At 45.3% G+C, this 25,516-nt stretch overlaps 1 protein-coding gene across 1 annotated transcript in view; it reads right to left on the minus strand.

Annotated features, from left to right (window-relative positions):
* Positions 1-23,357: 23,357 nt before the first annotated feature.
* The window catches only part of SLC13A3 (solute carrier family 13 member 3), a 62,960-nt gene continuing 60,801 nt past the window's right edge, over positions 23,358-25,516 (minus strand). Inside the window, exons 10-13 of the mRNA XM_069755674.1 lie at positions 25,126-25,238; positions 24,700-24,861; positions 23,781-23,918; positions 23,358-23,650 (exon numbers count right to left, since the gene is read on the minus strand). Of these exons, the coding sequence (XP_069611775.1) occupies positions 23,477-23,650; positions 23,781-23,918; positions 24,700-24,861; positions 25,126-25,238 (587 nt within the window). The 3' untranslated portion in view covers positions 23,358-23,476. The remainder of the gene's footprint in view (positions 23,651-23,780; positions 23,919-24,699; positions 24,862-25,125; positions 25,239-25,516) is intronic.

A 25,516-nucleotide genomic window follows, 5' to 3' on the forward strand; every position in this document is an offset into this window, starting at 1 on the left:
AGGGGAAGGGAATAAAGTTTATAGGGTATTAGTTCGTGACGCCACCCGTGGTGTTCGGCAATAAGGAAAATGGCTGATGCTGCGGTTCAGGTTCACTGGGGCAGTTGGTGATGCAGCAGAGGTGTTACAGCTCTCCATGGGTAGAGCTAGGCCCCAGGGCAGATAAAGTGTTAAAGTCAATGATGAACTGTTGTATTGCAGGGCAGGTGACGCAGTGATAATTCTGAGGACACAGCAGGGTGCAGTTTTCACTCTTTACTCACAGTTGTTAGTTTACAGTCACCAGCTGGGTGCTGTGTCCTCCGGGTCGGTGGTCCCGCCAGCTGTCAGGTAATTTGGGTGCACTTTTCTGAGACTCCCTTTCTTGTGTACCTTCACAGGGCATCTCTCTGCACTGGCTTCGCCCTCTTGCCCTGCACCTCACAAACAGTGTCCCAAGCCAGCAGCCTTGGATCCTGTTGGACGATGTTCTCCTGCTCCCCTTGATCCCTATATGGTTGCCTTTTCAGCGAATATGTGTGGATTTGGCTGTAGCACATGCAGATACTACAGCCTCCGGTTTGCTAGCTGAGACTTGCAGTTCCTCCACTAGTCTGGGGGCTGGTCCCTCACTGCGACCTGGTCCTTGCACCCAACTACGGCCGGCGTGGATTCGGGAGCCATGGGTGGATTCCTCACTTCTCTGGCCCCTAGGACACCTTCTCTCAGGAGCTCCTTCCTTCATGTCTCCTCTCATCCAATCTTCCTCACAAACTCCCAACTGACTAGCTCCTCCCTCTTGTTTCCATGACAACTCTTCACAACTGTCTCTCTCTCCTCCCACACCCTCTAACTAGTTCCCTCTCCAGCCTGAGATGAGGCCCTCCCTCAATAGGGTCCACCCAGATCCCCTGGCCTGGAGTGGTGTGGTGTTGGATGCTAGTGTGGGTCTCAGGTTGTGCCCCTTCCTTACCCGAGAGTCGAGTACCACACCTCTGGCTGAGGTGCAGTACCTCTGTGGGGACTGGACCGTCGAGGACGACACACTATTCCACCATTGCTTTTTTTGTGTTTTGATTTTACAGCAATCATTGGTAAAAATTACCGAACAATGGTCCGAACAACAAAAGCAATTGTTACCATCCACCTCTCCTGTCTCCCTTTTTTCCTATAGATTATAAGCTTGCGAGCAGGGCCCTCACTCCTCTTGGTATGTTTTGAACTGTGATTTTTGTTATGCTGTAATGCCAATTGTCTGTACAAATCCCCTCTATAATTTGTAAAGCGCTGCGGAATATGTTGGCGCTATATAAATAAAATTATTATTATTATTATTATTATTATTATTAAAATCATCTGGCAATAGGGTTTGCAAGGTCATTATGATTGTGTTGATATCTAACTTAGGCTACTTTCCAACAATGAGCTTTTGGTGAATTTTTTAATGGTGCAGAATTTCTGCATCATTTCTGCACCTATAATATAAAATATATATTACTTGCGTTTTTTCAGTGCATTTTCAGTGTTTACATGTGTTTTTATCACAAGTCTATGGAGAAAATCTGCATAGAAAATTCAGAGTCGGTTTAGGCTACGTTCACCTTTGCGTTGCGTCGGGCGCAGGTTCGGCCACGCATGCATCATGCGCCCCTATATTTAACATGGGGGCGCATGGACATGCGTTGTCTTGCGTTTTGTGACGCATGTGTCATTTTTGGCGCAAGCGTCAGGGCGCAGAGGACGCTGCATGTTGCATTTTTTTTGCGGCCAAAATCAAGCCAAAAATGGACGCATGCGTCACAAAACAATGCGTTTTTGCATGCGTTTTGCATGCGTTGTGCGTTGCGTCACCGACGCAACGCCCGACAACGCAAATGTGAACGTAGCCTTACACTGGGTAAAAAAAAGCACAGTGGGCATGAGATTTCTATAAATCCCATCCACCTGAAAATATGCAGCGTCAAAAACTCATTGTGGGCACTCAGCCTTAGGACTCTTTCACACGTCAGTGTGTCCCGTACCTGTGGCAACAGTTCTCACACGTACAAGAGACACACACGAGGACCCATTCGCATGTCAATGTGTTCCATGGACTGTGTGTCCGAGGGCAAAACACGCTGACATATCCGTATTTTTAGCAGCAACGCAATCCGCAAAACGTCCCACACACGTACCACTGAGGACACACGGATGACATCCGTGTGACACGTACCGACGCCTGGGAATCAGCGGGACTGTTTCCTAGCTCTGGGTACTGAAGCTGCTCACATCAGTGTCCCCTGCCATGCCGGCAATCAGCGCTAGCATTGCACAATGTTAAGAGTTGTATTCAGCTGATAACAGGGAGTGCAGGCGGCGGCTGAAGGGAGTATTCATCAGCCGCTGCCAGCACTATAAATAAATTAATTAATAAAAAATGACTTAGGATTCCCCTGTATTTTTGATAACAGCCAGACAAACCTGACAGCTGCAGGCTGCAACCCTGAGCTGTCAGCTTTAGCAAGGCTGGATATCAAAATTACAGGGATTCCCACGCTGTATTTAACTATTTAAATAAATAATTTAAAAAATGACAACCAGGCATGCTAAAGCAGACAGCTGGGAGCTGTTATTCTCAGGCTGGCAAGGAGTCATGGATATTGGCCCTTCCAGTCTAAAGGTACCTTCACACTCAGCGACGCTGCAGCGATACCGACAACGATGTCGATCGCTGCAGCGTCGCTGTTTGGTCGCTGGAGAGCTGTCACACAGACAGCTCTCCAGCGACCAACGATCCCGAGGTCCCCGGTAACCAGGGTAAACATCGGGTTACTAAGCGCAGGGCCGCGTTTAGTAACCCGATGTTTACCCTGGTTACCAGCGTAAACGTTAAAAAAACAAACACTTCATACTTACCTTCAGCTGTCTGTCCCCGCTGTGCTTTCCTCTGCACTGTCAGCGCCGGTCAGCCGGAAAGCAGAGCGGTGACGTCACCGCTGTGCTTTCCGGCTGGCCGGCGCTGACACAGGATGCAGGATGCAGGAGTCTTTACAAGACTTTACAAGACTTTACAAGACTGATCCCAACTAACTACCATATTTTTCGGATTATCAGACACTCCGGATTATAAGTCGCACCCCAAATTTTGAGGAGAAAAAATGGGAAAAAAACTTTAATATAATGGTGGTGCTTAGTTAGCAAGGCCTAAAAAAAGACATTTGTCCATCCAGTTCAGCCTATATTCCGTCAGAATAAATCCCCAGATCTACGTCCTTCTAAAGAACCTAAATAGTAACACAGTTAGCAAGGCCGAAAAATAGACATTTGTCCATCCAGTCCAGAAATTTTCAAGACCTCGCAATACTGGCAGCAGTATATCTTGATGCCGAGATCTCCATCTGCGCATGCGCCGCCCCCGGCAGCCATTTTCCCGGATTCCACCGCATAGGAAACCATGGAACTGCGGGGCTCTGGCGTTTCACAAAATGTCAACAGAACAAAGCAAGAATCCAACAAATTGACTCCAGCCCCACTATCCCCAAGAACCGGTATAGTCTCCATTTTCCCATCAACCACCACCTCAGCTGGAATGGTACACTGAGACAAATAAAATAGAGGAAATGTACACACCCTGTTCGTCTCCCTCTATACAACCAGGGGAATGCGGCTTTTGAGATGGTGTAGATACTTTGCAGGGGCGGACACTGACTGCTTGGGGCCCCTATGCAATAAATGTGTCTGGGCCCCCTTCCTTTTATGGCGACAAAGCTACACTTATATATAAATATATATATATATATATATATATATATATATATATATATATATATATATATATATATACTAGATGGTGGCCCGATTCTAATGCATCGGGTATTCTAGAATATGCATGTCCACGTAGTATATTGCACAGCCCACGTAGTATATTGCCCAGCCACACAGTATATTGCCCAGCTACGTACTATATTGCCCAGCTACGTAGTATATTGCGCAGTGACGTAGTATATTTCCCAGTCACGTAGTATATTGCGCAGTGACGTAGTATATTTCCCAGTCACGTAGTATATTTCCCAGTCACATAGTATATTGCCCAGCCACGTAGTATATTGCACAGCCACGTAGTATATTGCCCAGACACGTAGTATATTGCCCAGCCACATAGTATATTGCCCAGCCACGTAGTATATTGCCCAGTCACGTAGTATATTGCCCAGTCACTTAGTATATTGCCCAGCCACGTAGTATATTGCCCAGCCACGTAGTATATTGCCCAGTCACCTAGTATATTGCCCAGCCACCTAGTATATTGCCCAGCCACGTAATATACTGCACAGCGACGTAGTATACAACACAGAGCCACGTAGTATACAGCACAGACACGTAGTATATTGCCCAGCCACGTAGTATATTGCCCAGCCATGTATGTAACAGGTTAAAAAAGACTTAAAATAAAAAATAAACATATACTCACCTTCCGAGAGCCCCTTGTGGTCCAGGCGCTTGTGTGCGGTGCACACTGCAGCTTCCGGTCCCAGGATTAGTATGAGCGCAGGACCTGTGATGACATCGCGGTCACATGACCATGACGTCATGGAAGGTCCTTCTCGCATAGCATCCTTGCCACCGGAACCTGCCAATTGCATTGCCGAGGAGAGGGCGTGACGTCGGAGATGTGAGAATAAAGGTTTTTTTTATTATTATTTGTAACATTAGATATTTTTACTATTGATGCTGCATACGCAGCATCAATAGTAAAAAAGTTGGTCACACAGGGTTAATAGCTGCGTTAATGGAGTGTGTTACACCGCAGCATAACGTGGTCCATTTACGCTGCCATTAACCCTGTGTGAGGGCTGACTGGAGGGGAGTATGGAGCGGGAACTGACTGCGGGGAAGAAGGAGCAGCCATTTTGCCGCCGGACTGTGCCTGTCGCTGTTTGGTCGTGGCAATTGTCGTGGGCGTTTTGCCACGACCAATCAGCGACTTGGATTTCCATGACAGACAGAGGCCGCGACCAATGAATATCCGTGACAGAAATACAGACAGACAGAAGGACAGACGGAAGTGACCCTTAGACAATTATATAGTAGATAGCCACACACATACATGTATATATATTACACTTTATTATGTATACTGCCATCCCTTCTTATACTGTACAGTGCCCTCTCTTGTTATGTATAGCACCGTCCCTTACATATTGGATTATATAAAGCCCTGTTTTTTATAACATACCGTCCTGCCTTGTTAGCTTTATAGTGCAATTATGGCTGATGGAGCATGGGAAAGTTTCTTTTCTAATGGAGGAGGTGATGAACTGGTAGTCTGGTCACTGGCTCCTCCATCAGCAGTCATTTTATATCTAACAAGAGAGGAGACAATGTAATAAAAGAGGGCGCTGTGAATACCACTTCAGACCACTAGGGACCCCATTGTCATCATTATGTCTTTCCAATTTTGATGCTGGATTTTTAAATTTGTTATCAATAAAACATTGCACTTTTTACTGAAATGGGGTTTCACGCTGGAGATTTATTTTCCTATGTAATAATAGAGGGCACTGTGAATAACAAAAATAACAAGAATACACTATGTAAAAGACAGCACTGTATATAACAGCAGAAGAAGCTATATAATAAGAGACGGCATCATATATAACTAGAGAGGATGGTAATAAAGGACAGTGTTATACATAATAAAACAGGAAACTATGTAACTAAGGATGGTGTTATACATAATAAGTGAGTACACTATATACTAAAGGACTGTGTTATACATAATTAGTACACTATATTCTACGGGACTGTGTTAGACATAATAAGTGAGTACAATATATACTAAGGGACTGTGCTATGTATAAGTGAGTACACTATATACTAAGGGACTGTGTTAGACATAATTAGCGATAATAACGTCTTCCTCCACCTCCCCCTGTTCCTAAATCCATTATAAATCACCCTTCCTCCCATCCCAATCCCCCACACCCCTCTTTGTCCTCCTCCCCCCGCATCCCATTATTGTCCTCTCTCCCACTCCCATCACTGCCTTCTTCACCACCTCCATCATTGCCCTCTCCACCACCTCCATCATTGACTTTTCCCTACCACCCTCATCATTGCCCTTTCCACCACCTCTATCATTGCTTTATCCTCCACCACCCCATCGTTTCCCATTCCACCACCTCCATCATTTCCTCCTCCCCCCACAACCCCATCATTGTTTTCTCCCCCACATCCCATCATTGTCCTTTCCACCACATCCACCATGGCTTACTCCCCCACCACCACATCATTGCCCATTCCACCCCCTCCATCATTTCCTCCTCCCCCACCACCCCCATCATTGCCCTTTCCACCACCTCTATCATTGCTTTCTTCCCCACCACCCCCAACATTGTACTTTCCACCACCTCCATCATTGCTTTCTCCCCCAAGACCCCCATTATTGCCCTCTCCATCACCCCCATCATTGTTTTCTCCCTCACCACCTCCATTATTGCCTCCTTTCCCACCACCCCATCATTGATCTTTCCACTGCCACAATCATTGCCTTCTCCCCCACCACCCCATCATTGCCCATTCCACCACATCCATCATTTCCTCCTCCCCCACATCCCCATCATTGTCCTTTCCACCACCACTGTCCTTTCCACCACCACCATCATCGCCATTTCCCCAACACCCCTTCATTGCCCATTCCACCACCTTCACAATTTCCTCCTCCCCACCACCCCATTATTGTCCTTTCCACCACCAACATCATTGTCCTTTCCACCACCTCCATCATTACCTTCTCCCACAACACCATCATCATTGCCCATTCCACCACCTCCAAGATTGCCTCCTACCCCACCACCCCATTATTGCCCTTTCTACCACCCCATCATTATCCCTTCTATCACCTCCATCATTGCTTTCTCCCCCACTACCCCATCATTGCCCTCTCCGTCACCCCTGTTATGGCTGGCAATCAGGCAACACAGCGTGCAGTAATCAGCGCACATACAGAGATCTGGCAATAACCCAAAACAATAGGACGAGCTCTGAGACGTGGAATCTCTGTAGACTGCAGTACCTGATCTATCCTCACACAACTGGAAGCAGCAGTGGATTGCGCCTATCCAATACCTATGCAACTCGACACCGCCTGAGGAGCTGACTAGCCTGAAGATAGAAATACAAGCCTGACTTACCTCAGAGAAATACCCCAAAGGAATAGGCAGCCCCCACATATAATGACTGTTAGCAAGATGAAAAGACAAACGTAGGAATGAAATAGATTCAGCAAAGTGAGGCCCGATATTCTAGACAGAGCGAGGATAGCAAAGAGAACTATGCAGTCTACAAAAAACCCTAAAACGAAAACCACGCAAAGGGGCAAAAAGACCCACCGTGCCGAACTAACAGCACGGCGGTGCACCCCTTTGCTTCTCAGAGCTTCCAGCAAAAGATAATAACAAGCTGGACAGAAAAAACAGAAAACAAACTAGAAGCACTTATCTAGCAGAGCAGCAGGCCCAAGGAAAGATGCAGTAGCTCAGATCCAACACTGGAACATTGACAAGGAGCAAGGAAGACAGACTCAGGTGGAGCTAAATAGCAAGGCAGCCAACGAGCTCACCAAAACACCTGAGGGAGGAAGCCCAGAGACTGCAATACCACTTGTGACCACAGAAGTGAACTCAGCCACAGAATTCACAACAGTACCCCCCCCTTGAGGAGGGGTCACCGAACCCTCACCAGAACCCCCAGGCCGACCAGGATGAGCCACATGAAAGGCACGAACAAGATCTGGGGCATGGACATCAGAGGCAAAAACCCAGGAATTATCTTCCTGAGCATAACCCTTCCATTTGACCAGATACTGGAGTTTCCGTCTAGAGACACGAGAATCCAAAATCTTCTCCACAATATACTCCAATTCCCCCTCCACCAAAACAGGGGCAGGAGGCTCCACAGATGGAACCATAGGTGCCACGTATCTCCTCAACAACGACCTATGGAATACATTATGTATGGAAAAGGAGTCTGGGAGGGTCAGACGAAAAGACACCGGATTGAGAATCTCAGAAATCCTATACGGACCAATAAAACGAGGTTTAAATTTAGGAGAGGAAACCTTCATAGGTATATGACGAGAAGATAACCAAACCAGATCCCCAACACGAAGTCGGGGTCCCACACGGCGTCTGCGATTAGCGAAAAGCTGAGCCTTCTCCTGGGACAAGGTCAAATTGTCCACTACCTGAGTCCAGATCTGCTGCAACCTGTCCACCACATTATCCACACCAGGACAGTCCGAAGACTCAACCTGTCCTGAAGAGAAACGAGGATGGAACCCAGAATTGCAGAAAAATGGAGAGACCAAGGTAGCCGAGCTGGCCCGATTATTAAGGGCGAACTCAGCCAACGGCAAAAATGACACCCAATCATCCTGGTCAGCGGAAACAAAACATCTCAGATATGTTTCCAAGGTCTGATTGGTTCGTTCGGTCTGGCCATTAGTCTGAGGATGGAAGGCCGAGGAAAAAGATAGGTCAATGCCCATCCTACCACAAAAGGCTCGCCAGAACCTCGAGACAAACTGGGAACCTCTGTCAGAAACAATATTCTCAGGAATGCCATGTAAACGAACCACATGCTGGAAGAACAAAGGCACCAAATCAGAGGAGGAAGGCAATTTAACCAAGGGCACCAGATGGACCATTTTAGAAAAGCGATCACAGACCACCCAAATGACAGACATCTTTTGAGAAACGGGAAGGTCAGAAATGAAATCCATCGAAATATGTGTCCAAGGCCTCTTCGGGACCGGCAAGGGCAAAAGCAACCCACTGGCACGTGAACAGCAGGGCTTAGCCCTAGCACAAATTCCACAGGACTGCACAAAAGCACGCACATCCCGTGACAGAGATGGCCACCAGAAGGATCTAGCAACCAACTCCCTGGTACCAAAGATTCCTGGATGACCGGCCAGCACCGAACAATGAAGTTCAGAGATAACTTTACTAGTCCACCTATCAGGGACGAACAGTTTCTCGGCCGGACAACGATCAGGTTTATTAGCCTGAAATTTCTGCAACACTCTCCGCAAATCAGGGGAGATGGCAGACACAATGACTCCTTCCTTGAGGATACTCGCCGGCTCAGATAACCCCGGAGAGTCGGGCACAAAACTCCTAGACAGAGCATCCGCCTTCACATTTTTAGAGCCCGGAAGGTATGAAATCACAAAATCAAAACGAGCAAAAAACAACGACCAACGGGCCTGTCTAGGATTCAAGCGCTTGGCAGACTCAAGATAAGTAAGGTTCTTATGATCAGTCAAAACCACCACGCGATGCTTAGCACCCTCAAGCCAATGACGCCACTCCTCGAATGCCCACTTCATGGCCAGCAACTCTCGGTTGCCCACATCATAATTACGCTCAGCAGCAGAAAATTTCCTGGAAAAGAAAGCACATGGTTTGAACACTGAGCAACCAGAACCTCTCTGTGACAAAACCGCCCCTGCACCAATCTCAGAAGCATCAACCTCGACCTGGAACGGAAGAGAAACATCAGGTTGACACAACACAGGGGCACAGCAAAAACGACGCTTCAACTCCTGAAAAGCTTCCACGGCAGCAGAAGACCAATCAACCAAATCAGCACCCTTCTTGGTCAAATCGGTCAATGGTCTGGCAATGCTAGAAAAATTACAGATGAAGCGACGATAAAAATTAGCAAAGCCCAGGAATTTCTGCAAACTTTTTAGAGATGTCGGCTGAGTCCAATCCTGGATGGCCTGAACCTTAACCGGATCCATCTCGATAGTAGAAGGGGAAAAGATGAACCCCAAAAATGAAACTTTCTGCACACCGAAGAGACACTTTGATCCCTTCACGAACAAGGAATTAGCACGCAGTACCTGGAAAACCATTCTGACTTGCTTCACATGAGACTCCCAATCATCTGAGAAGATCAAAATGTCATCCAAGTAAACAATCAAGAATTTATCCAGATACTCACGGAAAATGTCATGCATAAAAGACTGAAAAACAGATGGAGCATTGGCAAGTCCGAACGGCATCACCAGATACTCAAAATGACCCTCGGGCGTATTAAATGCCGTTTTCCATTCATCTCCCTGCCTGATTCTCACCAGATTATACGCACCACGAAGATCAATCTTAGTAAACCAACTAGCCCCCTTAATCCGAGCAAACAAGTCAGAAATCAATGGCAAGGGATACTGAAACTTAACAGTGATCTTATTAAGAAGGCGGTAATCAATACACGGTCTTAGCGAACCATCCTTCTTGGCTACAAAAAAGAACCCTGCTCCCAATGGTGACGACGATGAGCGAATATGTCCCTTCTCCAGGGACTCCTTCACATAACTGCGCATAGCGGTGTGTTCAGGTACGGACAAATTAAATAAACGACCCTTAGGGAATTTACTACCAGGAATCAAATCGATAGCACAATCACAATTCCTATGCGGAGGAAGGGCATCAGACTTGGACTCTTCAAATACATCCTGAAAGTCCGACAAGAACTCTGGGATGTCAGAAGGAATGGATGACGAAATAGACAAAAATGGAACATCACCATGTACTCCCTGACAACCCCAGCTGGTTACCGACATAGAGTTCCAATCCAATACTGGATTATGGGTTTGTAGCCATGGCAACCCCAACACGACCACATCATGCAAATTATGCAGTACCAAAAAGCGAATAACTTCCTGATGTGCAGGAGCCATGCACATGGTCAGCTGGGCCCAGTACTGAGGCTTATTCTTGGCCAGAGGTGTAGCATCAATTCCTCTCAACGGAATAGGACACCGCAAAGGCTCCAAGAAAAATCCACAACGTTTAGCATAATCCAAATCCATCAGATTCAGGGCAGCGCCTGAATCCACAAACGCCATGACAGAATATGATGACAAAGAGCACATTAAGGTAATGGACAAAAGGAATTTGGACTGTACAGTACCAATAACGGCAGAGCTATCGAACCGCCTAGTGCGTTTAGGACAATTAGAAATAGCATGAGTAGAATCACCACAATAGAAACACAGTCTGTTCAGACGTCTGTGTTCGTGCCGTTCTACTTTAGTCATAGTCCTGTCGCACTGCATAGGCTCAGGTTTACTCTCAGACAATACCGCCAGATGGTGCACAGATTTACGCTCGCGCAAGCGACGACCGATCTGAATGGCCAAGGACATAGACTCATTCAAACCAGCAGGCATAGGAAATCCCACCATTACATCCTTAAGAGCTTCAGAGAGACCCTTTCTGAACAAAGCCGCTAGTGCAGATTCATTCCACAGAGTGAGTACTGACCATTTTCTAAATTTCTGACAATATACTTCTACATCATCCTGACCCTGGCATAAAGCCAGCAGATTTTTCTCAGCTTGATCCACTGAATTAGGCTCATCGTAAAGCAATCCCAGCGCCTGGAAAAATGCATCAACATTACTCAATGCAGAATCTCCTGGTGCAAGAGAAAACGCCCAGTCCTGTGGGTCGCCGCGCAAAAAAGAAATAATAATCAAAACCTGTTGAATAGGATTACCAGAAGAATGAGGTTTCAAGGCCAAAAATAGCTTACAATTATTTCTGAAGCTCAGGAACTTAGTTCTGTCACCAAAAAACAAATCAGGAATCGGAATTCTTGGTTCTAGCATCGATTTCTGATCAATAGTATCTTGAATCTTTTGTACATTTACAACGAGATTATCCATTGAGGAGCACAGAGCCTGAATATCCATGTCCACAGCTGTGTCCTGAAGCACTCTAATGTCTAGGGGAAAAAAAAGACTGAAGACAGAGCTAAGAAAAAAAAATGATGTCAGGATTTCTTTTTTCCCTCTATTGGAAATCATTGAATGGCTCCTTGTACTGTTATGGCTGGCAATCAGGCAACACAGCGTGCAGTAATCAGCGCACATACAGAGATCTGGCAATAACCCAAAACAATAGGACGAGCTCTGAGACGTGGAATCTCTGTAGACTGCAGTACCTGATCTATCCTCACACAACTGGAAGCAGCAGTGGATTGCGCCTATCCACTACCTATGCAACTCGACACCGCCTGAGGAGCTGACTAGCCTGAAGATAGAAATACAAGCCTGACTTACCTCAGAGAAATACCCCAAAGGAATAGGCAGCCCCCACATATAATGACTGTTAGCAAGATGAAAAGACAAACGTAGGAATGAAATAGATTCAGCAAAGTGAGGCCCGATATTCTAGACAGAGCGAGGATAGCAAAGAGAACTATGCAGTCTACAAAAAACCCTAAAACGAAAACCACGCAAAGGGGCAAAAAGACCCACCGTGCCGAACTAACAGCACGGCGGTGCACCCCTTTGCTTCTCAGAGCTTCCAGCAAAAGATAATAACAAGCTGGACAGAAAAAACAGAAAACAAACTAGAAGCACTTATCTAGCAGAGCAGCAGGCCCAAGGAAAGATGCAGTAGCTCAGATCCAACACTGGAACATTGACAAGGAGCAAGGAAGACAGACTCAGGTGGAGCTAAATAGCAAGGCAGCCAACGAGCTCACCAAAACACCTGAGGGAGGAAGCCCAGAGACTGCAATACCACTTGTGACCACAGAAGTGAACTCAGCCACAGAATTCACAACACACCCCATCATTGCGCTCTCCGTCACCTCATCATTGCCTTCTCCCCATAACCCCATCATTGCTCTCTCCTCCGCTTACACACACACACAGAAACACACACAGCACCATTCACCTCTCTGCACGTTCCCCCGCAGCACTATGCATCCACACACACACCACCACCACTCATCTCTACACACAAGTACACACACACAGCACCTATCCACATGCTCTCCTGCAGCATCACCATCGCTGGCAGCTTCCTCTCTCTGGCACAGCCGCACACTGAATGATGATGTCATCCCGCTGCACTGCTGACTACTGTGTGAGACAGGAAGCATGGGCTGGAAGCAGGACGGATTGCTGCAGCTCCATTCCGCTGCCAGTTTCTGTTGTAAGCAGAAGAGCTGCAGTTATCTCTCCCTGCCCACTGCACATAATGGCAATCTGGCCAGGGTCCCCCCGAAGCCTCAGGGCCTTATTAACAGGCCAGATTGCCCTCATTATTAGCCGCCCTGCATGGGCCTCCCTCCACCTGCACATGTGGTATGACCGCACTTGATACTTTGGCATGAGTTGGGCAGAAATTGATGTAATGATCAGTCAGACCACAGAAAAACTTGATCCCGTCCCACAGCGAACCGCAGGCAACCTAGTTTGAGAAGAGACTCCTCGCACCTGCATAGGTTCATCCATCTGCACCAGTGTGTCCTCCTCCCTAGAAAGATCAGGAGGTAGATTTGGTGTATGTCTCTTTCTGTGGCAACTATCCACCCGAATAGCAAGGGCCATGGCGGACTTCAATGACCCAGGAGCAGCATACTGCACCAGAGTATCCTGAAGCCTAGCTGACAGACCCTGACAGAAATGGCTCCTAAGAGCAGGGTCATTCCACTGCGTGTCAGTGGCCCATCTCCAAAACCCTGAGCAGTACTTCTCAGCCGGCCCCCCTGCTTGATTTTACGGAGTCTAGACTCAGCCAGGGAGATGCCATCAGGATCCCCATACACCAGCGCCAAAGCCGCGAAAAACTCATCCACTGACTGCAAAGATGGTGAATCAGTCGGCAGGGAGAAGGCCCATGATTAGGGCTCACCATTGAGAAAGGAGACTATAATCCCCACATGCTGTTCCTCACTCCCTGAAGAACGAGAGTGAAGCCTGAAATATAGCTTACAAGCTTCTTTGAATTCAATAAACTTATCTCTCCCTCCAGAGAACCGTTCAGGGAGAGACACTTTGGGTTCTGGTTGGGCCTAGACATGAGCAGAGACCAAGAACCCCTGAACCTGCTGAAGCAGCTGAACCACCTGACACCGCAACTCCTTAACCTCTTCCGCGAGGGTCTGGGTCAGGTGAGCCAAAGCCTGCACTTGAGCCATAGGTTCACCGGAAAAAAGTACTGGTTGGTGATAATGTCACAAACCTACTCAGTTAAGTCCAACGGCTGACACAACGAACACCAACAACAGGGATGGAAAAAGGGGGAGGAAGGCCCTCACAATAGGGAACGAGGGATGGGGCACCTCCTAACTCAGCCTGTGCCTATCCCTAAACTCCCCTAATGCCCTATGTGGGTACTTCCCCCAGCTTCTCGAACCTTGTCCCTAGCTGTCACTTCATTATACCCTGGCTAGTGCACTGGCCGGCAAGGACGCTAGCCTCACCACTGCAGATGGTGAAAACACAGGGGGTAATGACAAGCACGAGACAGGCAAAGACAGGGAATAAGGAAACGTAGCTTCCAAGCTGCTGCTGCAATCTCCACTCAGCAGAGGATATGGAACCAGGACCTCTAACAGCTGATACACGCTGAGACCAGAGAGCTCCACACTCATCAGCTGGTCTCCAGAGAAACTCTATCACCAACAGTCAGCTGATGCATCAGGTGACTATTTAAAGGATGGATGGAGTGGTCACCACTCACATCAGCTGACCAGCAGCACCATAGCTGCCAGCAAGGAAAACTGACATTAACCCTTACTGATCTGAAAGGGAAAAAACTACATTTAAATTATAGCGGAACCAGAGATGCCACAAATCCAAAAATTAATCATGACGCAGAGTAAGTTTTTCCCAGCAACCACTAATTTTTAAGGTGGCCCATCCCTGTCCTGCATAAACATGACAAAATCAGGTGTGCACTGTGAAACTCCATTAGTGTAAAGGTCCCTACACAGATACATGAACCAATAAGCATGGGCAGGGATGTTACATCTCTCTGACCACTGGCTAAATGTTGTGGCAGCTGAGCCTGAGGCGAGAAGCATTTTGATGCGTGTCCTACCAACACAGAGGATTGCTGTTTGTTTTTTGGAGGTTTCTCTGTCCATGTTGGCTTCTCCTCCTAGTCTGTTTCCTCCAACGCCTCCTCTTCCAGTCATCGTAACACCTACACCACCAGTTTCAGCACAGCCAGGAGTAAACAACAATATGCTGCTCTGAAACTTATCTGTTTGTGGGAAAATCCCACATTGCACAGGAGCTGTGGATAGGAATCACACAACAGACAGATGTGTGGTTGTTGCCGATAAACCTCAAACTCGGAATGGTGGTGTGCGATAACAGACGAAATCTCGTAGCAGCTCATACCTTGCCTGGCGCATGTACTGAATTTGGTGGTGCAGAGCTTTCTTAATTACACAGAAATGTCAGAGCTGTTGCTGAAAGTGCAGGCCATCTGTGCGTGCTTTCCGCGTTCTCACCCTGCTGCTGCTCGTCTGTTTGCGCTGTAGGTTCACTTCTGCCTTCCCGCTCACCACCTCATATGCGACGGACCAACAAGGTGGAACTGCATCTTGAACATGCTGGAGAGACTGTGCGAGAAACAGTAGGCGATACTAGAGTTTGATCTGCAGCACGGAAGGGATGAGTTGCTGTACGGAACAACACCATTTCACTACCAATGAGTGGGCTTCAATGGCGAACGTGTGTCCCATGTTGCTCTATTTTGAGTATTCCATGAACATGGCCAGCACTGCTGAATCAACGTTACTATCCCACTTCTATGCCTTCTAGAAAAAAAAAGCTTGAGGTAATGATGGATGAGGTGGGAAAAAAAGCCTCAGGTGAAGATGGATGAGGTGGTTGCACAGGAGGAAGAGTAGGAAGACCAGGGAACATTCACACCATTATCAGACCAGGCATCCACACATGTCTTGGAGGATGGGTCCTTGTACCAACAGTGGCCAGATACACAAATGTCCAGCCAGGATACAGTTTTGAAGTTTGAGGAGGAGAGGTAGGGGGAGGAGGAACAACCATGTTTACAGTAGGGTGGCACTCAAAGCAGCTCACAGGCATCACTGGAGTATGGCCGGAGGGATACAGAGGATATAGATGACACAGAGGACCCAGATGATACACTTCCCATGGAGGACAGCTTGTCGTTGCCTCTGGGCAGCCTGGCACACATGAGACTTTAAATGCTGCTGAACCTGCACAATGACCACCAAGTTGCCCAGATTGTTACAAGTCCTGATTACTGTGTGGCCACCCTGCTGGATCTCCACTACAGGCAAAACGTGTCATCCTTACTTCCATCACTAAAGCGAGATTGAAAAATCCAGGAATACAAGTGCAGGCAGGTAGATACGTTACTTATGGCGTCCTCACCTGACAGCGGGGACTCAGTGGAAGCACTAAGCAGAGGAGGAAGCCAGAATGCAGCTGGGGCACTGGCACCACCTTAGATGGGATAGTTAGAAAACCTTACTTAGCACATCGCAAAATCCAGCCCCACCATCTGATACTGTCCCTATTAGCAGGAGGCAGCATTTAGGTTATGCCTGTGTAGCAACTTACTCATAAAGAATAGGATAGACACTAAAAGAGGTATAGGGGGACAATTGAAAACACCTGTGTTAAGCTAGACAGACTGCAACCACAAAAGAGAACCCAAACACTCAGAGAAATGGTGTGTCTCCTGTTGCTTGGCAGAAAGAGAAGCCGACCACAAAACACAAGCTCACACACACACACACACACACACACACACACACACACACACACACACACTACACATAGAGGCCTTTTGGCACTGTACTCCAAGAGGCTGTTTGGCACAGTACACAGAGAGGCAGGGTTGCAGAGTACTTGCAGAGGTTTTCTGGCACAGTATACACAGAGGCTTTTTAGCACAGTACTCCAAGAAGCTTTTTGGTACAGTACAAACAGGCTTTTTGGCAGATTACTCCCAGAAGCTTTATGGCACTTTATACACAGAGGCTTTTTGGCTGACAAATGGGAAAGAAAAGGCTACATACTACAATTCTTTTTTAGACACTCACAAAAAGATGGCTGCAGAGTAGAACATTTTTTTAGATACACTAATATATAGACAAAGAGGTAGAATAAAAAAATTTTTTTTCAGCCCACAAAATGGGAAAGATGGGTGCATAGTAGAATATGTTTTTAGAAACAGTACTAAACAAAGAGGTAGAATGAAATATTTTTTGGGACCATAAATGGGAGAGAGACAGCTGCATAGTAGAAAAACTTTTTAGAAATGCTACTCGTATACACACAGATGTAGAGTAAAATCATTTTTTTCGGCCCACAAATCGGAAAGAGATGGCTGGATACTACAATTTTTTTTTAGACACACTACTCACAAAAAGAAGACTGCAGAGTAAAAAAAATTGTTTTGGCACACTAGTAGGCCAGACACGGCAGCAGAGTATGTAAACCACAAAGAAAACAACCCTAAAAAATATCTTTAATCTAGTACAAAAAAGTTAAAAATCCTCAAAATTAAACAAATTATACTACCAACACCAAAAAAGGCTAAAAATTGGAGCTAGGTAGTGCTATAAATAGGTGCAGGTCTTGACTAGGTCAGGAATCTTGAATGGTGACAGTCCTACTATGACCCTAATCGGTTCCTATTGGTCTGTACCTTCCTGGCAGTGGAGGTTGGCACCCTAATTTGGGCTTGGCGCCCCTATTCCGCATCGACTGTCCCTCCTGACCCTGAAGACCCTATGCACTACCCACGCCCAAACTCAACACCATACACACAAACACAAATGCTTGATCTATCTGACTAGTATGTCCAAAAAATTGGCCTTCCAGGAGATAGAAGTGATATTACACTTCAGCCACAAAAATAGACTACAATAGAACTGAGCTTCCTTGTCTCCTTACTGTCAAAGGCTGCTCTTGGCTTCCCCTTCAGGAAAATTTAGGATATATATAAAGCCTGCATAGCTCTCAAATGTATAGAAGAGGGGCAAAAATAAATCCCCCCAAAAAAAAACGGATTGACAAATAAGTAAAGTGCTCCTGTGCTTAGAAGCTATACAAGCTCTAAAGTCTCAAGTGGCCACATAGTCAATAATCAATTATCAAGCTACAAATGCATAGCATGCTAAAGAGAAATATAGTATTCAATCAATACTCTCATGACCACAACACAGCAAATTGTTGTGGTAAAAATATCATAATAAGAATTACCATTGATATGAATAATAGCATGCTGAAAGAACCATAATAGGTTACTTATCTGAATAGCATAAAGATGATTTGTCCCAGTGAACCTACGCGTTTCGCCCCCTCCTAGTATAGGGGCTCATCAGGGGACCATATAAAGGAGCAGGCCATCATGGCATCATAGTGGATGTGGATAAATGGAGACGTACCACATTCTATTCTATTTAAAGACTCAGTTACCGTAATCCGTCAAATTAACTCTCATTCGAGATTGCTTGGTTTAAGATACTACCTTATTCTCATTGCAGGTAGTTGTGCGCATACTTACTTGGATATGGTCTGCTCACCTGCTACATCAGGTGAAGCGCACACCGATTTGTATTCCAAGCCTCCTTCTGCGTCTCGGATATAAACTTCCACTCTGGTGCCCAGCACTTCCTGGCTGTGGACCGCAAATGTGTCTCACAGCCATGGACATGTGCACTAGTGTCACATTATCCAGCTTCTGCCAGAAAAAAAAAGAGAATGTACTATGCATATTTTCAGCCGACACAAAGCGGAACTCCAGCAATGTTGCCCGGCTCCTCAGTATAAGTTCATTTTTTCTCTCTGATTATTGGATGAATTGAACGGCTGCAGAATACATAGAGGCTTTTTGGAACAGTACTCCTGCAGGTGGTGCAGCAGCGTACACAGAGGCTTAAAGGCACAGTACTCCCACAGGCCGGGGTGCAGAGTACCCACAGAGGCTTAATAGCAAAATACTCCCACAGGCGGGGGTTGCAGAGTACACATAGAGGCTTAAAGGTACAGTACTCCCACAGGCAGGGTTGCAGAGTGCACACACAGGCTTAAAGGCATAGTACTCACACAGGCAGGGGATGAGGAGTACATACAGAGGCGTAAAGGCAAAGTACTCCCATAGATATGGGTGCAGCGTACACACAGCAGCTTTTTGGCAGAGTGCACAGTCTAATTCTGTCCCTCATTCCAGTTGTGTCCTGTCCATAGCTGTGATGGCTCCAGAAGTGCCCGCCCATCTCCTAGAGTCAGCAAGCGTTGATGATGGCAGAGTCACCACATAAGAGACCTATGTTGACCGTCAATTCTCCATAGAAACCTTGCAAGACTCTATGTGCAATGGCAGATTGCAAGGAATTCGGAAATATGAGATTCTAGATTATAGGATTTTTCATCAAAATCAGTAACACACAGTCAATACATGTAACAATAATTTAATTTATTTCTCCATTTAATGTTCACATTTAAGGGTTTGTATGAAAAACAGCGCCACTCTTGTCCATGAGCTGTGTTGTGTGATACAACTCAGCCTCGGTCAGTTGAACCCCTATTAAAGTAAATCTGTCAGTCCCCAAACACATTTCAAACTAACTACATAGCCATATAGGAGCTTTATTACCTACTAAAGTCATACTATTAGTTTAATAAATGTTCCTTATATTATGTAGAAAAAGTTATTTATTCAGTGTGCAAATTAGGGTGGTCAGTGCCAGGTGAGCCCTGATTTTGCTTGCCTCACTGCCGCCTCCTATGTTGGTTGCCAACGCTGGCTTGCTCAGAGCAAGCGTTGCGTGAAATGAAAACTTTTTGCATGCACTAAAGGTATCTTCACACATAATGATTTCGTTAACGATATCGTTGCTTTTTGTGACGTAGCAACGATATCGTTAACGAAATCGTTATGCGTGACAGCAACCAACGATCAGGCCCCTGCTGGGAGATCGTTGGTCGCTGGGAATGATCAGGACCTTTTTTTTGGTCGCTGATCACCCGCTGTCATCTCTGGATCGGCGTGTGTGACGCCGATCCAGCGATGTGTTCACTGGTAACCAGGGTAAATATCGGGTTACTAAGCGCAGGGCCGAGCTTAGTAACCCGATGTTTACCCTGGTCACCATTGTAAAAGTTAAAAAAAACAAACAGTACATACTCACATTCCGGTGTCTGTCACATCCCCCAGCGTCAGCTTCCCGCACTGACTGTCAGCACCGGCCGGCCGTAAAGCAAAGCACAGCGGTGACGTCACCGCTGTGCTCTGCTTTACGGCCGGCCGGCGCTGACACAGTGCAGGGAAGCTGACGCCGGGGGACGTGACAGAGACCGGAATGTAAGTATGTACTGTTTGTTTTTTTTAACTTTTACAATGGTAACCAGGGTAAACATCGGGTTACTAAGTGCAGCCCTGCGCTAAGTAACCCGATGTTTACCCTGGTTACCCGGGGACTTCGGCATCGTTGGTCGCTGGAGAGCTGTCTGTGTGAAAGCTCTCCTGCGACCACACAACAACCTAAACAGCGATGCTGCAGCGATCGGCATCGTTGTCTATATCGCTGCAGCGTCGCTAAATGTGACGGTACCTTTACTGTTTCGTTGGCGGAGTGCTCACGCACACAACATTCTCTTATCTTTGCTACAGCCGCTCGCTACACAGAATAGCAGCTGCAGCAGAGACAAGAGAGGGCTTACAAACGGGGGTATATCAACTCACCACCACAATGGGAAATGAAAAAAATATCTCTGAAAACGATGATCGTAAATCTACAAGCTGGTGTCCTCAAGTAGGAAGTATTGTAGAAGAAAAAAGTTGCAATTTAGCACTGTAAGAAAAATTCATATAAAAACTATGCCTTTATGAAATAACCATCCTACATAAATTGTTGATAAAAATCATACAAGGAGAAAGACTGTACATGACTGGCTTACGCGTTTTGGTCCCCTAGGAGTTCTTAGTCATAGAGAGCTGTGTGAGCGTGTCTGTATTAGTGCTGGAGCGGAGCGCACGCAAACATCTCTCTCACTGTGTAGCAAGCAGTGTAAAGCAGTGTAAATAAGAGAGTGGTGCATGAGAGCGTGCTCTACTGCTCAAATAGTGAGCGCATGCATGAAATTTTCTTTTCAAACAGTTCTCGTCCTGGGAAAGTGATCAATGACAATCAACATGAGAGTGAAAGGCAGATAGGCATGCTAAATCAGAGTATGGAACAGTGCACTGAACTGCTCAGCCATGCCAAGCGCGCACCGTGCACATGAATTTGCATATTGGATTAAGAGCTTTTTCTCCACAATGGGCGAAAATATTAGTAAACTAAAAATATCCATCATTTATAATATTTAATAGGGTAAGTTCCCCACGTGCCAATGTAGTTAGTTTGAAATGTGTTTAGGGGCTGACTGACTCCTTTCAAGGTTTTCTCCCCCACTAAACAGAAAGAACAAGGTAAATACAAATATAAACACCATAAGTATCTATAGCAGAATATAGTCACCAAATACTGTACATAGAATGTCCACAATAGCAGCCGTCAAGATTGAAACCAACAAAAAAGCCCCACTGATATATCGTAAGGCGCATACATTACATACACAAGGGAAATAAACTTAATCTAACGCCCCTCATACACATTAGATGAATGTCAGATGAAACTGCCGATAACGATTGGTTTGGCCGACAGACTAATGTGTGTGGCGGGCCCTTGATACCTGATTATCAGGGAGTTAAAAATCCGGCATGTCCGATTTCAGATTGCTCATCATTTTTTCCTCTCTGAGATACTCTCTCATAGAGATCACTGGAACGCTCAGCCAAACAAAAACTCCTGTGCATGAGAGACACAGTAAAGATAGCTGCCGGCAAAATAATCGGCCAAAACATCATTCCGCCGACAGCCATCACATGTGTATGGCCGGCTATAGTTCAGGTCCCAGTCTTGCCCTAAAATATGGCTGCAGTTAAATTGAATGAGGCTTACGCATCGCAGTAATTTATGAAATACATTGGATACAACTTGCCACAATCAATATATTAAACACAAAAAAAGTTTCAATCAATTATTGCAACATAGTAAAATCTCAAAAATAAGCTATGAAAAATAATCCAATCATCCAATATAATACATCATATAATACAACAAAATATATTGTACAAATCTACACCTTTTAATTACATCATTTAGGCAAGTATCACATGTTTCAAACCCAATGCACGAAAATGATTGACTGTTAAAGTCTGTGTGGTAAGGTGCCCTTTAGCTGCATAACCACATGACAATTAACAATGAAATTGTTTTTAGCTTATATCTATGTCAGCATAGTTTTGTCCACATCGCAGGCACACATTCAATGTGGAGCGTTTGCAATGTGCGAAGGCAGCCGTAGGACACACAAATACTCTGTTTTCTATTTAGCGACACCATTACATGTGGACACATAGGTGTGAACTTAGCAGATGACAGGACTATGGTGATGAAGAAAAACAGTTCTTTCTGGCCCAATCAGACCCAATGTGTAAAGACTACAGTGGGCTACCTTCTCACAGGGGAATAGGAAAGATCCTGAGGGTCATTCCTCCCTTATCTTCCACCATGAAAGGTGAAGAAGCCCATGGGCCTTTCTTTTCTGATGGAACCAGAATAACGAAAGATGTCATTCTTAGTAATAATCCAAAGAACTTTCTTTTCTTTGTAAATTCCTAACTGGTCCATTCAGTGGACTTTCAGAGGCCTGAGCTACTAAGGCTACGTTCACATTGGCGTTCCGCCAATGTGCGTCGCTGTTGCGCCGGCGACGCAGCGGCGACGCGCCCCTATGTTTAACATAGGGGACGCGTGCGTTTTTTGGGTGGCGTTTTTCGACACTTGCGTCGTTTTCGAAGTTGCATTTTCTGTGCGTCCGATTTTGGTCAAAAAACGACGCACGCGTCGCAAAACGCGCACGTTTTTGCGTGCGTTTGCGCGCATTTTTGCGTGCGTCGCGCGTTGCGTCGCCGACGCAGGGCGGCGCAACGCTAGTGTGAACGTAGCCTAAGGTATTTTTCACCAAATCAAGATGTAATATTTGTGGTAAAAACACCGACCACAAAGGCCCATTAGAAACGATAACATATTTCCTTGATGGTGATATCTATGACTTCTTGGAGACCACATCTTTTAAAGACACATTTAAAGCGATATCTACTGTTGGACTTACAAGGACCTTTCATTGACCAAGATTAGTCCTTCACCAGTTTGATTCCCAACACATCCTTAAAGACCGGTGTTCTTGATGCTACCTAAAAAGTTAATCTACTACTCAAGATGGACTTGGTCCCTTATAATGCTCTAAGGTATTTTTATTTCATCCTATCCATGGTATCCTATCCAATGAGAAAGAGTTCACATTGAATGAACAGTGGACCTGAGGTATATGATACTTCAGAAACATGTAGCCTTATTTCAGTATGCGACTACTGTCTTATTGCAATTTTGTACCATATACACAATTGTGTAACAATTAGAGAGACATTCAAATACTAAATATACTGTAGTCTTTGAAAGTGACCCAGTGGAGGTTACAGAGCAGCCATTTTGTTTTTGAAGTTGCAGGCAAACTTATTTCAACATTTGTGTCAATGATGTCAGTCTATCAGTCTTTGTCATCATTGTCGATGGAGGTGTGAGGTTCTCATTTTTAACCCCCAGTGGTCATGTTATACGTAGTAGCAGCTAAGGTAGTAATGTTATCTGAATGTATGTTAACCCAGTCAGGGAATGTGCCCAGCTCGAATAAACTAGAGGCCCAAGTGTTCATGGCTAAACTAAGAAGCAGGACGCCCATCACGTTCATCAATAGTCCAGTTCTAGCCTATAAAAATAAAAAATATAAAAACAAAATTAAAATAATAACAATGGCACAACCTTAACAGTTACTTCATTAAGTTTTATTTGATGATGTAATAGACGCATTTAGGTTAGCTGCATCGGCATGTACTTACCATGTCTTTTACCAACAAATGTCCAGTGGAAAATGCTATAGAGTTTGGAGGTGTAGACACAGGTAGCATGAATGCATATGAACAGCCGACAGTACCAGGAATCATTAGGTACAAAGGATTTACTTTCAAACGTATGGCCTGAAAAAGCAAAGAAATACTCAATTCAAGATTCTGTGTATATCTTTTTGGTAAGGAGAACCTCTTTGATCAGTGGGTAGGTCGCCTTGACGAAGATTCCTTTGTTGGGTGGGTACATTTCTTTAACGAGTAAGAGAAAAACTTTGATTTGTGAATGGATATCTTTGATAGATGGTAGATGGTTGAACAAAAAGATTTGCACATTCAGTCCTTTCCTCCATGGCAGCAGGACCACGGCAGTCTTCAATTCATCCATGGGCTAACATCTGGAGTTCCTTTTGCATTTACTAGACCACCTGATGTCACATGAGGCATAGTCAGTAGCCCTCACTGATGCCAGGTCTTAATATCATGTGAAACATAGTGAAGGAGAACTGGACTGGTGACCGGACCAAGGTAGCTTGAATCTTTTTGATCAACTGTAGTGAAAGGCCTTTATTTACAGGTGGTGTTGACTTTTATGGGTGAGTAAAGGAAGATCAATTTCTTGCTTTGATGGATGGATTTATTTCATGGGTGGAACAATAGATTACTTTCATATGTGGGTGCTTCCCCATTTATAGGTGGGTATGTGAATCTATGTGGTATGTTAGTTGTTTTTTTTATGAGAGGGTAGAACACTTCTGTGGTTCAAAAGATATTAAGGATTTCCATGCAATGCAAATAAAATCTCAAAAACCTCTTATGACAAGCCTTCATTAATTCGGTCATATGTGGTCTAGGAAACAATAGCCCTATAACATGCCTCCCACCAGCCACCATTCGGAATTCACCCACTCACCAGCTCAGACAGGACAGGGAGGAAAACAATGATGGTGGCTGTGTTGCTGGCAAATTCTGTGAATGAGGCAATCAGTATGGTAATGAGAAGGACAGCCAGTGCTGGCGGAAGGCCTTCAAGAGGCTGCAAGCGGCTTCCAATCCATGTGGATAAACCAGATGTCTATAAGAGAGTGGCAAAACCCGACATGTATGTTACTACTGGTATAAGACGTATCATAGGAAAAACAAATAGACAAAAGTTTACACATCCAAATGAAGGTGAATTTGGATACGCCAGATGTCTAAAAGAAGGGTGGTAAGTGGTAACACCCAACATGCACATTACTATTGGTATAATATGTATCATAAGACAACCAAATAGATAAATAATCATATGAGTGAAAGAGGGTAAATGCTTTATATGGTTGGACAAATCACCACTCACCTCACATCCCTTTGCCATGGCAAATCCACCTCCCAGCAGTAAGATGATGTTCCAAGGGACAGTCTCCTGAGCTTTTTTCCATGACAGCAAGGGCTTATATTCTGTATTGGGGGCTATGGAGAGTAATATTCCATTTATCAATGATTATTTCATAGGATTACACTTTTCCTAATGGACATTACTATGGATATTATTCTTGCATCGTGGCATTACTGTGTGCATTATTCTTCTACTTCTTGTCATTTCTTTCCGTTGAATACTACTCTACAGAGACATTATCATATGTATTATGCCAGCACGCTATCTTTGTAGTGTGACAATACTTTTTGCATTACACCTGTAAGATAACATCATGGACTACATTATCCTTGTACTGTGACATCCCAGTTTA

Source organism: Ranitomeya imitator, chromosome 2, assembly GCF_032444005.1.
Source record: "Ranitomeya imitator isolate aRanImi1 chromosome 2, aRanImi1.pri, whole genome shotgun sequence".
Classification (NCBI taxonomy): domain Eukaryota; kingdom Metazoa; phylum Chordata; class Amphibia; order Anura; family Dendrobatidae; genus Ranitomeya; species Ranitomeya imitator.